This window comes from Tiliqua scincoides, chromosome 6, assembly GCF_035046505.1.
Source record: "Tiliqua scincoides isolate rTilSci1 chromosome 6, rTilSci1.hap2, whole genome shotgun sequence".
Lineage (NCBI taxonomy): Eukaryota > Metazoa > Chordata > Lepidosauria > Squamata > Scincidae > Tiliqua > Tiliqua scincoides.
Window position 1 is genome coordinate 39427531 of NC_089826.1, and position 15337 is coordinate 39442867.

The window sequence follows — 15337 nt, forward strand, 5'->3', positions numbered from 1 at the left end:
TGACAGATCAGGAGAGAGATCTTGGGGTGGTGGTGGACGGGTCGATGAAAGTGTCGACCCAATGTGCGGCGGCAGTGAAGAAGGCCAATTCTATGCTTGGGATCATTAGGAAGGGTATTGAGAACAAAACGGCTAGTATTATAATGCCGTTGTACAAATTGATGGTAAGGCCACACCTGGAGTATTGTGTCCAGTTCTGGTCGCCGCATCTCAAAAAAGACATAGTGGAAATGGAAAAGGTGCAAAAGAGAGCGACTAAGATGATTACGGGGCTGGGGCACCTTCCTTATGAGGAAAGGCTACGGCGTTTGGGCCTCTTCAGACTAGAAAAGAGACGCTTGAGGGGGGACATGATTGAGACATACAAAATTATGCAGGGGATGGACAGAGTGGATAGGGAGATGCTCTTTACACTCTCACATAATACCAGAACCAGGGGACATCCACTAAAATTGAGTGTTGGGTGGGTTAGGACAGACAAAAGAAAATATTTCTTTACTCAGCGTGTGGTCGGTCTGTGGAACTCCTTGCCACAGGATGTGGTGCTGGCGTCTAGCCTAGACGCCTTTAAAAGTGGATTGGACAGGTTTCTGGAGGAAAAATCCATTATGGGGTACAAGCCATGATGTGTATGCGCAACCTCCTGATTTTAGAAATGGGTTAAGTCAGAATGCCAGATGTAGGGGAGGGCACCAGGATGAGGTCTCTTGTTATCTGGTGTGCTCCCTGGGGGATTTGGTGGGCCGCTGTGAGATACAGGAAGCTGGACTAGATGGGCCTATGGCCTGATCCAGTGGGGCTGTTCTTATGTTCTTATAGTCAAACTTGCTTTGGTGGAAATCTCTTAGCAAAAAATTGCCCATAAGAATAATGTAGTGGACTTAAAAGACTAGGATTAAAAAGCCCTAACAGACAACTGGCATGACACTGTACACGTGACAAGGCATGCTCATGTATGAGCTCATGTATACTAGCTCATGCTGATTAATATTAATGAAAAGCATCACACTATAGTGAGAAAGTTGCGGCATGCGTGTTTGAACTGGGGGAAAAAAAATCAAATGTGGCTTGGTTCTTCTGTTGTCATCAATAAGCCTGGAGACTAAACTCTTAATAGAACTTTCTCAAAGAAGAAGTATTCTTCACCAGCCAGCATTGCTGAATTCCCTGCTTTTGGAAAGTTAACATTTTTCAATATACCAATATTTTTCAGACCAAATTAGGTCTGGTAGTACTGTTAGATGGATAAGGGCACAATCCTAACCAGGTCTACTCAGAAGTAAGTCCTATTTTGTTCAATGGGGCTTACTCAGGAAAGTGTGGTTAGGATTGCAGCCTAAGTTCCTCAACTCAGGTTTCCTTCTACTAAATACAAGAGACTTAGGAAACCTCTGCTCACTGAGCAAAGCGAAACCTCTCCTCTACCAAGCAGGAGGAAAGCAACTGTCTCATCCCAGTATAGCATCTCTTATAGTAGCTGTTTTCTAGTGTCTTCCTTGTGTATGCATGTGTGTGTTAAGATTGTGGACTCCATATGGAACATTTTTTGTCCATTCTTCAGCTATGTAAACTGCTTTGTGACCTTTTTTTTAGTTGAAAATATACATATTCTTAAATAATTGATTTTAAAAAGTGATATATAAATATTTTAAAAGTTCACAAAGCAGTTTACATGGCTGAAGAATGGACAAAAAATAGTTCTGTGTCCTCAAGGGATTCACAACACAGACACAAGGGAGAGACCAGCATACAGCCACTGGAAAAGAAGCCATGTAAATATTTGAGAACCACCAATAAAAAGTTGCCTCTTCCTGTAAACTGGGGTGGTAACTATATTAACAACAACAAGAAGCAGGATATTTGTGTAAGGTAATCAGGGAAGGCAAGGTGGCTATCACCATAGTAGAGAACCAGTAAAAGGAAGGTACTGTCAAAAACCTGAAGTGTCCCAAAGGCCTGGCAAAAAATGATTCAGAAGACACTGTTTCCTACAGAACAATTTCAAACATCTTTCTAGAATGGTCTTATCCTTAAAAACAAAGTTGCAGAACCTTCCAGCTATATACTGGCAGAAGATGGTTCCCTGGCATTTTTTGTGCCACCAATAGTCACAGCAGCAAAAGAAGATAGGCAACTGTTAGTAAAATGATAGAATTAAGTGAAAGAATGCCAAGCAAAAATAAAGTCAATAGCAACATATTCCTCAGCATGCCTATTCAGAAGTCCCACTATGTTCAGTGGGATTTGGTCCCAGAAATGTACAGGATTGAGGCCTGAGGATTGAGGCCTAAGTGAACCCTCCAATTCATTAGCTAACACTGCTAATAGCGTTAACGATTGTTGGCATCCTTCAGTCTTGGAAGACTATGGTGTCACGCTCTGAATGGTAGTTCTGGAACAGAGTGTCCTCTCTAGTGCGCGAAGCCTGGGTAAAGTAGGTATGGAGGATAGGCTGTTACCCATGCAGCAAATCCCCCCTCTCCACGTCGCTGAAATGGTCCAATGGAAAGGCAGAGGCCAATACGGTTGGTTCCAGCGGCGTCGCAGGAGTTGCCAGAACGTGACTGTGTTCAGCCATGAACTGCCTCAGGGCAGTTCCTGAGGCGTTAAAGATTAGCAATTTAAAAATGCCCCATAGTAATCACATTTATCAACTAGTGTACATATGAACACTTATTTCAGAATAACAGTACAATTTGAAAATAACTATGTTGTTTATGTGTTTTGGAGGTCTAGGGTCAATATGTTTACAATGTGTAAAAATTAGCACAACATATGCAAGAAATGATTAATATGACAAATTCTAGCAGCCAAGGGAACCTGGTCAATCTCAGTGTTGTTTCTATATAGTTGTCCAGTCAATACATGTGTCTGAATGGTTAATCAAGGAAATTTCCTTTCCTAATAAGGCAACACTAAAAATTATTTTTCAGTGAGCTGAGAAACTGCATTATTCACCCAGGCACGTACAAGTACAGGTACCATATATCTTCAGATTTTTTCACTAATCCAAACTCAGTGGGACTTCCCACTGAGGAAATGTGCCCAATACTCGGCTATAGGAATATTAACAAATATTAACAAATTAACACATGTAATTATAATCTGAAAATGTTCAATAAGGACAGCATCCTTCTCTCTGAATTCCATAAGGAGAGGAGCCAATCCTCACTAATAAGATGTTTACCACTTTTAGCATGATTTTAAAGAATCATGATTTTATTTACACTAAATAAACCTATACCTTTTTGGTAACAAGGAAAAAGCTAGAAATATAAAGAGATGCCTATCTGGTTTGAGAAAAGATCCTTTTCTTCATCTTATTTTTTCCTGCCATCCTTCCCTTTCATATGAAGTGTTATTTACCATGTGAACAGCCAAGACAGCAGGACTCAAAAACACCAAAGTAGAATTTCCTTAGGATTATATTGGTTGAAAAATAAACTACAGTGAACCATCCCAGTGGTTCCCAAACTTACTGCTGCTGCAATGTCCTCAGAACACAGAAGTAAGTAGTGATGATGCAAATCACACCATGTGACTCATTTCCAGGTTCAGAGGCCAAACACAAACCTCAAAATTCACAGGCAAGTGGGTTAGGGAGGGTGCGCTTTTCCCAGTGCACAGTTTTTGTGCACTGCAGCTCTGGCCATGCTGAACCTCCTGCCACTGTTTGGAGGTTTGCACTACTCTCACTGCCGGGTGACGGGCGTCCTGCAGAGCCCTGCTCAGTGCTTTGTGATGCCCCTGGGTGTTGCGACACACATTTTTGAAACCACTGATCTATATTGTAGCTTTAGGGGTCTTTAGCCTTATATGGAACTTGATCCACAAACCACTTAAGTTGAGATACTTGGACTCAAACCCTTTATGCTCAATTTCATTCAAAAGAACTAAATAGGCTTCCATTCAATCATTCCACCTAGACTGGTTTGTAGGTGGACAGGCTGCCAAAGAGAGATTTGTTGACACCCTCATATGGGCTCACTGTGATCGAGTAAAATCTACTCAATGACAACACTTGCAGAAATAGAAAGTGAATGACTTCTTGAGATGACATTTTAGAAGGGCAATGACCTGTTCTGAACTTTGAGTAATGTAATAGATAACAACTTTTGGAAATAGGAACTAAAATGCTTGGCAGCCCAGTCCTAACCAATTTTCCAGCATCAATACAGCCATGCCAATGGGGCACATACTGCATGCTGCGGTGTGGAAGCAGTCACAGAAGCCTCACCAAGGTAAAGGAAGGTTTTTCCTTATGATGGGGCTACATTATGGCTGCATTTGCACAGGGACTTTGGTTAGGATTGGGCTGTGAGGGGACGAAAGTGCTTCCTATCACTTTCAAACATGTAGCTTTGAAAGGAACATGATTTTTAAATGCATGGTTGGGAGGGTTGGAATCTCACCTCTTCCAAAAATGCTTCTCTATCATCATCATCATTTATATACCGCTTTTCAACAAAAGTTCATATTTTCCAACGTTGAATACTTTGGTATGGTTCAGCCATTTTCAACGTTTTTCAGGTCACAGCACACTGACAAGGCACTAATGCTGTCAAGGCACACTACTAGTTTTTAATTACATTATTATGTTACAATTAATTTAATTAATATAACTCGGGGCACAATCCTAACCAGGTCTACTTAGAAGTCCTATTTTGTTCAATGGGGCTTACTCTCAAGAATGTGTGGTTAGGATTGCAGCCTCAGATCATTACATGACAATGAAAGAAATTCCCAAGAAGCTTGGAGAGGGAAGTGTATGTGGTTTCTGGAAAGGAAGAACAATGTTTTGAAGTAGATCTGTTCAAACTGTTATCAATTGATATGCTCTGATATGTTAGGAAGTGTTGGCAAAGAGAGATGAGACTGAGCATACTGGAGAAATGTGGGGTGAGGTGCAGTTAGGAGATGTGGCTGAAACAAGTGCAGGATTCACTGGGGTGGGGGAAGAGAGAGAGAGAATGGGAGGCAACTGTTCTGAACTTTGTGGGGAAGAGGGAGGGGAGGGGCAGTAAGAGAGGGATTAACTGCAATTATGATGGGGGAATGTGTGTGCAGGAGGGGTGGGATGGGGGAGAAGAAAAGCATCACTTGCCTGCTCATTTATTCAAGAAAGAGTGCAACCAAGCCTCTGTATGTCTACTCAGAAGTAAGCCCCATTATAGTCAATGGGGCTTACTCCTAGGTAAGTGTGGATAGGATTGTGGCCCAGCACCCTTACTGCCAAAGCCTTGCCAGTGGAAGCAAGGCAGGAAGGGTCACTTTGGGGCATTGCAGGCAAGAAAAAGAGTCTCTCAAGGATCCTTTTCCAGCCAGCTGCTTCTGGTTCCCTACCTGCTTCCACCTTCTGGCTCGCTGCTGGCTCTTACTCCCTCCTCGCTCTCGCCTGCTGGGACCTCTTCCAGGCTTCTCTGGCTGCCTGGCTGGCTACCCAATCAGTGCGTGTGGCAGGCACCAGCAACAGCAGGAGTTTCAAAGCCCTTTCACGGGCTGCCCCTTTTTCTCCTGCTGCCGTTCCAAGCAGCCGCTTCTCCCCGCGCGCAGCTCCTGCTGCTGCCGCCTGACTCCTTGGCCCCGTGGCACACCTGAGGCAGCCTCACGGCCCACCAGTGTGCTGCGGCACAGCGGTTGAAAACCGCTGGTGTAGTTCCTCCTTGTCCAATATGCTCACTGCTTGTTTAATTGTCAAACCAATAAGGCAAGGGCTATCTTTAACCAGAGGGCAAATTTTATTGACAAGGTCAGTAATTTAAGAGTACAATTTCAGGACATCTTGGTTCCAGTGTAATACTGAAATAGATAATGAAAACATATTAAAGGAGACATTTTATTCTTATCACTATTGACTGTGTCCTTAGAACTTGATAATCAAAGTTTAATACTTTCAATATTAGCACAGAGTGCCTATAGCCATCTGTTGGCGATATGCAAATATATTTAAATATGATTGTTGAGTCAACTACTGACAGCCCAATACTATCCAGTGCTGGTGCACTGGGGCCACACAGCCCACTCTACACCCAATGCTAGGATTGAGTAGGCTGGAGGTCTCCTTGGGGTAAGACAGGCCTCTCCAGACTCTGGCATGCAGGCTGGATCGGGCACCCTTCCTAAATGCTTACTGTTCCATGTGGGAGCCTCTTCAAAGTGCCTCCATGCACACTCATTCTTCACTGCATCCAGCTGCCTCCTGCCTATGATGCCCCAAGCAGGCTTTGCGCCCGGATTTATGGGCAGAAGCAGTTGGATGCGGTGAAAAATGGGGGCTCATAGAGGCTCTCCAGTGGAACAGTAACCAACGTCTGTGCTGGGGAAGCCTTTGCCAGTGCACAGTGGTCTCCACTTTGGAGACCTGAACTGACAAGTGACCCTGGTGTAAGGGAATATTTGTTCCCATACTCTGTGATAAGCCCCAGCCTGCACAATGGGGCTACTTGGATCTGCACAGCTAAATTGCTGGCGCAAGTCCAAAAAGCCCCATGTTGGGGGAAGAAGCTAGGGAGGTGAAATAAGATATGGCGGAGCCCTCCTCTGCCAACTGCACCCCCTCCAAGGCCCCCTCTCCATCCTCCCCTTACTCTATTACACCCCATCCCTTCCTTCCCCCCACTCGGAGCAGCTCCTATCTGCTTGGTTGTGCACAGCTCCAGATTCAGTGCCTGCAGGACAGCAGGCACACTCACTCATGCTCCCTATTCCCAGGATACCGCTATCATGCTTTATGGCTCATTTGTGACACCCTAGGCCTGGGGTCAGCAACCTGTGTTTTTAGAGCCACATGCGGCTCTTTCAGCGGTCTGCTGCGACTCCCAAGTGGGGACTGGAAGCGGGGCGCCTTCCCCGCAGCCGCTGCCCAGCCAGCCCAGCCCCGAGGGCGCCTCTTTCCGGGGCGACGTGCTGCAGGCGCTGGCTGCTGGTGAGTGCAGGGTCGGGGCGCCGTCCTCGCCCACAGCAGCTCCTTCGGCAGGCAGGGGCAGCGGCGCTCTCCCGCACCTGCTCTCCGCACCCCACTGCGAGCAGGTGCGAGAGAGGTGCGAGCAGGTGCGGATCACTGCACCCCACTGTGAGCAGGTGCAGGTGCCCCACTGCGAGCAGGTGCGAGCAGGTGCCGCGGGACAGGGCTGCTGGTGGCGGGTGCGGGGGGCTCTTTGCAAGGACCCCTGTGGAGAGCTGGGAGAGCTGGGAGCTCCCTGTAGGAGCTGGAAGCTGTAGAGAGCAGGGAGAGCAGGGAGAGCTGGCAGCGCTGGCGCAGCCACGCATGGGCTCAGCAGGGAAGGGCATCAAAGGAAGGGGCAGCAGCACTCTCCCGCACCTGCTCTCCGCACCCCACTGCGAGCAGGCACGGGGGCAGCTGGGCACCTCTTTCCTGCGCCCTTCCTTCTCCCTGCAGCGGGCAGGGGGCTGAACCGTGGGACAGGGCCGCTGGTGGCAGGTGCAGGGGGCGCTTTGCAGGGACCCCTGTGGCCGGGCAGGGAGAACTGGTGGCGCATGGGCTCAGCGGGGAAGGGCGGGTGACAGTGGGTGAAAGTGGCAAAGGGGGTGGCAGAGCGCCTCTCTGTCACCCCCTTTGCTAAACCAATTACTATGTAAAAATACAAAGGCATTTCTGAGGCAGATAAGCTGCGCTCCGAAGCCTCCTTTGACCCCTCCCCGCAACTTGGAGTGCTCAGCCCGAGGTGCGTGTGCGCCTCCCCTGCGCACAGGCTGGGCTCTTCTCACCCTGGCGCCGTTCCCCCGCCCCGCCCCCCCGGCACAGAGCAGGCAGGGGGATCCTTTGGCTCCATCCCTCTGAGTCTGGCAGGCTTCGTGAGGCATGCTTAGGATTGGGAGCTGACTCCAGAATCAGCCCCTCTGGCCTTCGTGCAATTTCTCTCCTGTTCAGTGCGCCTGAGCATGGAAGTCAGTCTCTTTGAAACTGACAGGGCAGACTTCCCAAAAGAAGTCTGAGGGTGGAGGATGCGATCCTAATACTACACACACTGACTAAGGAGGAAGCCCCATGGAAATCAGAGAGGCGCTTACTTCTGAGTAAGCCTGCATAAGTCTTCCCATTGCTTCGATTCAGCACAAAGCAGCATCTGTCGGTTTTTTCCCCCCTCCCCTGACTCCACTTTGGAGTCAAACGAAATCCCATTGATTTTAACACACTATAGTTTTTTTATACATAGCATAAAGGTAAAAAAAAAACTATATATGCAGTGTTATCTTCATTTTAGATGTCAAGAGGGTTTTGTGGCTCCCGAGGTTTTTTTTCCTCTGGAAAACGGGTCCAAATGGCTCTTTGAATGTTTAAGGTTGCCGACCCCAGCCCTAGGCCAACGCAGCAGCTGCTGCGCCAGCGGAAGGTTAGTAAAGGATTGGGTTGTAAGTCTTGTAATCAATTGGCAGCCCTAATTAAAAATTCTTTGAGTAGCTACGGAGGGCTTTTCCTCAGCCTGTCACAGCTATGATAATCAACCATCATCCTAATTAATGGAGATTTAAGGTAGCCTTCTTGTTTATATGTTGAAGTATGTTTCCTTTCCCATAGGTCAGGACAGTTCAGGGAAGTTTAGACTGTCTTCCTTGTCAGTTAATCTGTGTGACCCACTCAAACAGTTTCCTGTTTTTGAAGCCACATAAGGAGGATTCTTAGAAACCACAAAACAAAAAACGTGATGATAAAGAAACACAACATGTAGCAGGAAATCAAGTGGAGCCCCTTACAGACATATTAAGACTGAAAAATATGTGTAGGAGATGGAAGGAATGGCATCACCATGGCAGACTCCCCCCCCCCACATATGTTCCTTACCATGTTGCAGACATGCCTCTATATGTACACCTGTACACTGATGGATTTTCTACTCATAGCCTAGTAACCATGCATGGCCCAAGAGAGGGTCTGCCACCATGATGTCACCACTCCTTTCCCAAACATTCACAACAATTTAGCCCTTTAATGATACCTGGCCGAGGCTTGGATGTTGGGGTTTGCAGTACAGGCAGTTTTAGTATGTGCTAATCATGCACATGCAATTCAATGATACTATCACCATTGGCTTGAATACATTCCCAGAGCATCATTTCAAGCCAGCCTTTATCAAGAGAAAAAGTCTGACTTGGTTTGTTTCCATTCTTTTTGATGCAAAAACGTGATAAGAGATTATGTGGTGACAACAGACCAGAATCATGTCACACTGTTACAGTCTTACGCATTTAATAAATTTGTATATATTTTTCTTTGTACATGAATTAAGAATGCATAAATTAATTATATTCTGAAGGGCTATTAGAACAAACACTTGAATGAACAATGGATGAAAATGCCTTGCAGATGGGAGGCTTCAACAATCAAACACAAACCCTTCTGTTTGGCTTCTGAAAGCAACATTCACCAATGCTTATCTCCATATGATGCCTGCTGAACATCTCAGACTTCTCAACCAGCAAAGGAGGATAGTAGATTCCTTAAAGGTCTGCTTTTTCTGTATGGGCTGCCTAGTCACAGGGACACAGGAAGCTACTTTACACTGAGTCAGATCATTGGTACAACAAATTCAGTATTGTCTACCGTGACTGCAGTGGCTCTTCCGGGTTTCAGACAGGAATCTTTCCTAGCATTACCCAGAAGTTCCAGGGACTGAATGTGGGACATTCTGCAACCAAAGCACATGCTTTTCTAATGGGCTACAGCCCTTCCCAGCATGAGGATGTTCCAGGTATGCGCCTTTCCCCCCCACAACGGTTACTTCTTTTTTTTCTTCTTTCAAAAAGTGTCAACTCAGGTCCCAAATTGCTCTTCAGACACTTCTGATGAAAAATGAATCATAACAGGGTGATTCAATGCACAAGATGCCTTCTGGGTACAACTGTGCTGAATATTCATCTTTGCAGAGAAACAGCATTATTGGGGGGAACAAGATGCCTTCCTGAACCTCCACTGAGGTATCTTCTTTTGTCCATGCTTGTTTGCAGCCATAGCATTCCCACCCTCTCTGCTCTCAGCACCATTTCTTCTTAATGACTGCTTTACCCCAGCTGATCAAGTACCAAATATGACGATGATGACCAAAAAATGCCACATATTTAATCCAATTTGCTTTGCACCGAAGTCAAGAATGCATTTCAGCAAATTTAATCTAATCTGGAATGAGAATTCCAGTTCTCCTCAACTGTCCCCAAGTGTAACCCAAAATTACAGCATATCCCTTTTGAAAATAGTTCAAAATATACAGCCACCAAATTATTTCATGAACAACATTTATAACATTCATTCTGGGCATGAAAGAGAGGGACTTACTGCTTGTGGTGAGGTTACTTTCCCCAGCCTGTGGAAGAGGATCTGCGTCCTGGATGACTTGTAATACTCCAACAGTCTGGACAGGGGGATCCAGAACTACAGAGCTTTCATTCACAGTTATGTCACTAGCTCCTGTAATTTGATTGGTTGGTGGCCCACCTATAGATGCTTCAAAATCTGGAGGTATGTCGTCTATGCAATCTGCATTTGGCTTAAGGGAACAAGAAAAGGTGACTAGTAGAAACAGGAAGAAGGATTCTGAAAGAAATTGTCTGGATTTCAATTATAAAAAACTTTGTTCCAGAACGAGGTTTATTTCTATAGCTTTATTTGTAGTTCCATATTTTGCACCATGATATATTTCCAAGCATGTATTTCACTTTTTCTTTAAATGAAGTGAAAACCAAAACTCTGTATCAGTTTGTATATTCATCTGAAAGGCTACTTTGAGAGGATATCTATCCTAGTTTTTGACCAAGGGAGCAGCATACCAGTTCCCTAAGTAATCCTGACTTAGAACTGCTGTTACAGAAATCTTTAATGAAACTGGAGATAAATTTTTTTTTAAAAATGTATATACCACTCTTCAAATATATTTTCCAGTGCAGTCTGCAATACAGTAGATCACAATAAAAATATACAATCCATAACACCACCATAGTTAAACAACTATGAAAGTATCAAACAACACATATACATAAAAAGAAGTAAAAGTCTGAGAAATCTGAACAAGCCCAGGAACATTAAAAGGCGATTACCTGGCATCAGAAAAACAACAAAGACATAGGAGCTGAGAAAGGAGATCCATAATCAGGGCATTACTGCCAAAAGGATGCACTGAGAAGGACATGCAGGAAAATGTGCCTCAAATCTTCTTCTACTACTGATGCACGATCACTGTTTTCATTAGATGAATGTTACCACAGACATTTATTCCCAATAATCTGCCAGAAACCTTATCCTAGGGCATCTAATATGCATGACACTTGTATTCTATCCATATACCTACACCTGCAACAAAATTTGTAAATTGACTAGAATCACATGGATCACATGAAGAACACCCCCTCCCCTTTCTATTTTCTTAATAGCACTTGTGGGGAAAGATAGCCTTAGATTATCCAGGTATAAATATATTTCAGCATGGAAACATTTTGCCAGTTATGAAGACCCCGTTCCATGACCAGAAATGAATTGGACTTAGAAGACACGAAAAGACAGTATTAGGAATCTTACTGCAGGACATGCTTACCGGAATCCCTAATGCTTTCAAGATGTTCATTTTACACATGGGGCAAGTGCGATGATCTAGCAGCCAGGGATCTACACAAGATTTGTGAAAGAGATGCCTGTAAGGGGAAAATACAACATTGACTTCAAATCTGTCTCCAACACAAGTTTCAATTTTTTCTTTTTCCCAGAGTTGCAATTGAGAAAATCTACTTTGAAAAACCCTGGAAGTGTCTTGGACTCTAATGCTAAAGATATTCTGTATAGCGAAGATTTTTGTCAAGCTAAAAACCAACTGAAAGCATGACTATATTGAAAAATAAGTCTTATCTTCTAATGCACACACTCTCACACCAACTTCATCCTCACTCTTAGCATGAATATATTATGATTATAAGATCAGAAACTACTCAGAGAAGAAACACTACACAGCATATGTATGCAGACAATATTGCAACATTCAAATTTATTTATACTTTTAAAGTGGAAATTTATAAATTTAGGATTATAAGAACATAAGAACAACCCTGCTGGATCAGGCCATAGGCCCATCTAGTCCAGCTTCCTGTATCTCACAGCGGCCCACCAAATGCCCCAGGGAGCACGCCTGATAACAAGAAACCTGCATCCTGGTGCCCTTCCTTGCATCTAGCATTCTGACATAGCCCATTCAATTCAATTGCATACAACCCTCTTAAAATAACCTGCTTGTCATTTTCTGCTTCTTGCTACCCTGATAATCTATTTCGAAAAAGGGCCCAAACTAAGTTTTTAAAAAAACGACAACTTTGCTTTCTACCAGAAGGCCCATATAGATTTAAATACTGTACAAAATAAAATACAAAGAACTCACATCAAACACGCACACCACTCCAATAAAGCTCTGAAAATTAGCAGAGACATGAGCATGGTGGGTCACTTTGGGAAGTTGTTCCATAACTGCAGTATATAAGGCCACGGGAGTCTCACAGTGGGTGTTCTAGCAGCAGGTATCAGACAAACAACTTACTCCTTGCATCACCACAGTAACTCCCAGGCAGAGTTACTGGAATGCTCTCTGCCACAGTGCAGCAAGGTCCATAGAGTGGCCAAAACTGGTACTTCACTTCTTCAACACAGGTGCTTATTGGTTCCTCAGGTCATCTAATGGATCTCCTGTAATAGTTGTAGGCTTCGTTCCCTGGTCTGAGCAACAGCCTAGACCAGGGGTGTCAAACATAAGGCCCAGGGGCCGGATGTGGCCTTTGAAAGCTTTTTATCCGGCCCTCAGGTTCTCAGTTTCTGAGCAGTGCTGAAGTCTTACTGCTGAAAGGGCAGTCCACATGAAAATTGGGCTGCCCCTTATGTTGAAATATGATCAAGATTTGCATGTTTTCTCTTCTGTCATTTGCAGCTAAGTGAGAAAAAGTGTTTATTTTTGGTTATGACCTGTTTAATGACATCACTTTCTGTCTAATGACATCACTTTTCGTCCTCAGCAGACATGATGAATGCTATTCGGCCCTCTGTATGAAACGAGTTTGACACCCCTGGCCTAGACCCATGTCAGGTTTCCCGAGCTGGGAGGGGGGGTTAGGATATGGCTTTAGGGACTGCCTCCAACTCTGCCCCTCTCCCTCCCCCCGCCCCACCTTCCCCCATGTCCCAACTTACCACTCTGCCACTTGGCGCTCGCCCAGAGCTCCATGTGGCATTTGTCGATCCTCTATCCGACACTGGCTCAGCGCAGCATGTTTGCGACACTGTGCGCCAGCCCCTTAGGATTGGGCCCTGAGTGAGCCCAACTCTAAAGATCTTATGCATTTTCAAAAATTAAAGTCAGGGCAGCAGGGGAGGATAGCCCTTGCTTTTCGATAGCAGAGTGGCACGGGAGCGTAGGGAGACAGCACAAAAAGCAAGCGATCCCAAACAGAGCCAAAGGAGCAGACACAGGCTTGTTTGTTGCAGAAGCATGTATTGGTAAAGGAGTAGGCAGAAGAGTAGTCAGTCAAACGGTCCAGAAGTCAGGGATACAGAGAGGCACAGTCACAATAAGCACAGTCCAAGTCAAAGAACAAACCAGCAGCACGACACGCAGAAACTCCATCACAGCAACCCACATTTAGTGTCTGCTCTTGCCCCCATATATACCGGGGCCAGCCAATCAGAATAGGGCGACCTCATAGTCACAAGACAGTCTTGTGACCCACTCTGATTGGCTGTCCAGTGTTGCATTGCACCACTCCTCCATAGCCTATGTGACTCTGCACACATCCTCCCACGTCACATGGCTCCCACCTGCAACAGGTGCAGCTGACTGCATCAGCATACATACACAGTGCTACTGTTTCTTTAATGTACATTTCACACCAGGCCTGGACATCAAGGCCCCTCCTGCCACATCCTGGCTTACAACAATTTCAGGGCCTGGGATGCCAAAGGCCTGATAGTTATCCTTATGCACTTGCAAAAAGATTAAGATAATAGGAAAATGTCTGACCTGCAAGTGGCAGTTTGCCTTTTGAATCTGTTTGGTACTTTACTGGCATCAGAATAACATTTCTACAACTTAAATATACATGGTTGCATCATAAGAAAGTTAACCATGACTAAGCACAAATGAAAAGACATGCAAATCTAACATATAAGAAGTCGAGCCACTAGAACGGATAGTTCAGTATTGTCTCTGCTGGCTGGCAGCTGTCAAGAGTTTCGTATATTTACTATAGTTTCCAGGAAGTTAACTTGGGATCATCAACATACAACGTGTGTGCAATTCTAATGTGTTATGGCCCCTACCTGAGAGTTTGGAAGGATACTGGAGTAGGCTTTGAATTTGGACTTCCAACAGCCAGTTTCCAGCACATAACTTTTTGCCCTACCTAGACCCATAAACCAATGAGACAAGCTAGTTGTGATGGAGGCATGACTAACTTCCTTAGGCTTCATCCCAAAATGTTCATAATATACCAGCTTTAGTTCAAAAGGAACCTTGCCAGTATTCCTACTAAGGTGCATGGTGGCGCACCTCCCCATTAAGCGCCTCACATCGCAGAGCACTGGCAACGATGTGATGTCATCACCAAACATTACCATACTTTGGCTTTAAGAAGTGAATTGTTTAAAGCAGGGGTGCCCAAACCCTGGCCCAGGACCATTTGTGGCCTTGGGGACCCCAAACCCCTGGCCCGTGGGGAGCCCCCAGTCTCCAACAAGCCTCTGGCCACCGGAGACTTACTAGAGCCCATGCTGGTCCACATTTTCTCTCTACTGTTTGCTGCTTCACATCTGGCTTCACATCTGTGAAGCAGCGGCAGTGAAAGAAAGGCTGACTTCGCTTTACGCAAGGTCTTTTATAGGCCTTGAGCTATCATGAGACCTTCAGGTCTCCATGGCTGCTGCTTCAGGCTCTCCAGAGCTGCCCACATGCTCACCACTCTTAACCCTACCTACGCAGAAGAAGAGAATGGCAAGTCTCACTAGTCCTGAAGCACAACCCTGATTGTCTCCTGATTGGCGTTATTTTAACCACCTATGTACATCATTGCCTCTGAATAATTTATGTCTCCATGTGTTTTATTTCTGGGCAAGAGATGTGTGGTCAGGAGTTAGATTAATCCCCCTGCCTTTCTGGCTTGGTCTGTATATTTGGTAAAAGCACATCCCTGATTATACTGTGTGCATCATTGCCTCAGTAAAATTCATTCATTCGTATAAGTTCCGTCTCCAATATACTCATGTATGCAAATTTATTCAAATTTTAAATGTAAATTAATTCTTTTTTTCCTGGCCCCTAACACAGTGTCAGAAAGATGATGTGGCTCCCCAGTCAAAAAG

The 15337-nt window shown here is 45.0% G+C and overlaps 1 protein-coding gene across 1 annotated transcript in view; it reads right to left on the reverse strand.

Moving 5' to 3' along the window:
* The window catches only part of RNF150 (ring finger protein 150), a 126144-nt gene that overhangs the window by 17872 nt on the left and 92935 nt on the right, over positions 1 to 15337 (reverse strand). Inside the window, exons 5-6 of the mRNA XM_066632558.1 lie at positions 11544 to 11640; positions 10292 to 10502 (exon numbers count right to left, since the gene is read on the reverse strand). Coding sequence (XP_066488655.1) covers positions 10292 to 10502; positions 11544 to 11640 — 308 coding nt within the window. The remainder of the gene's footprint in view (positions 1 to 10291; positions 10503 to 11543; positions 11641 to 15337) is intronic.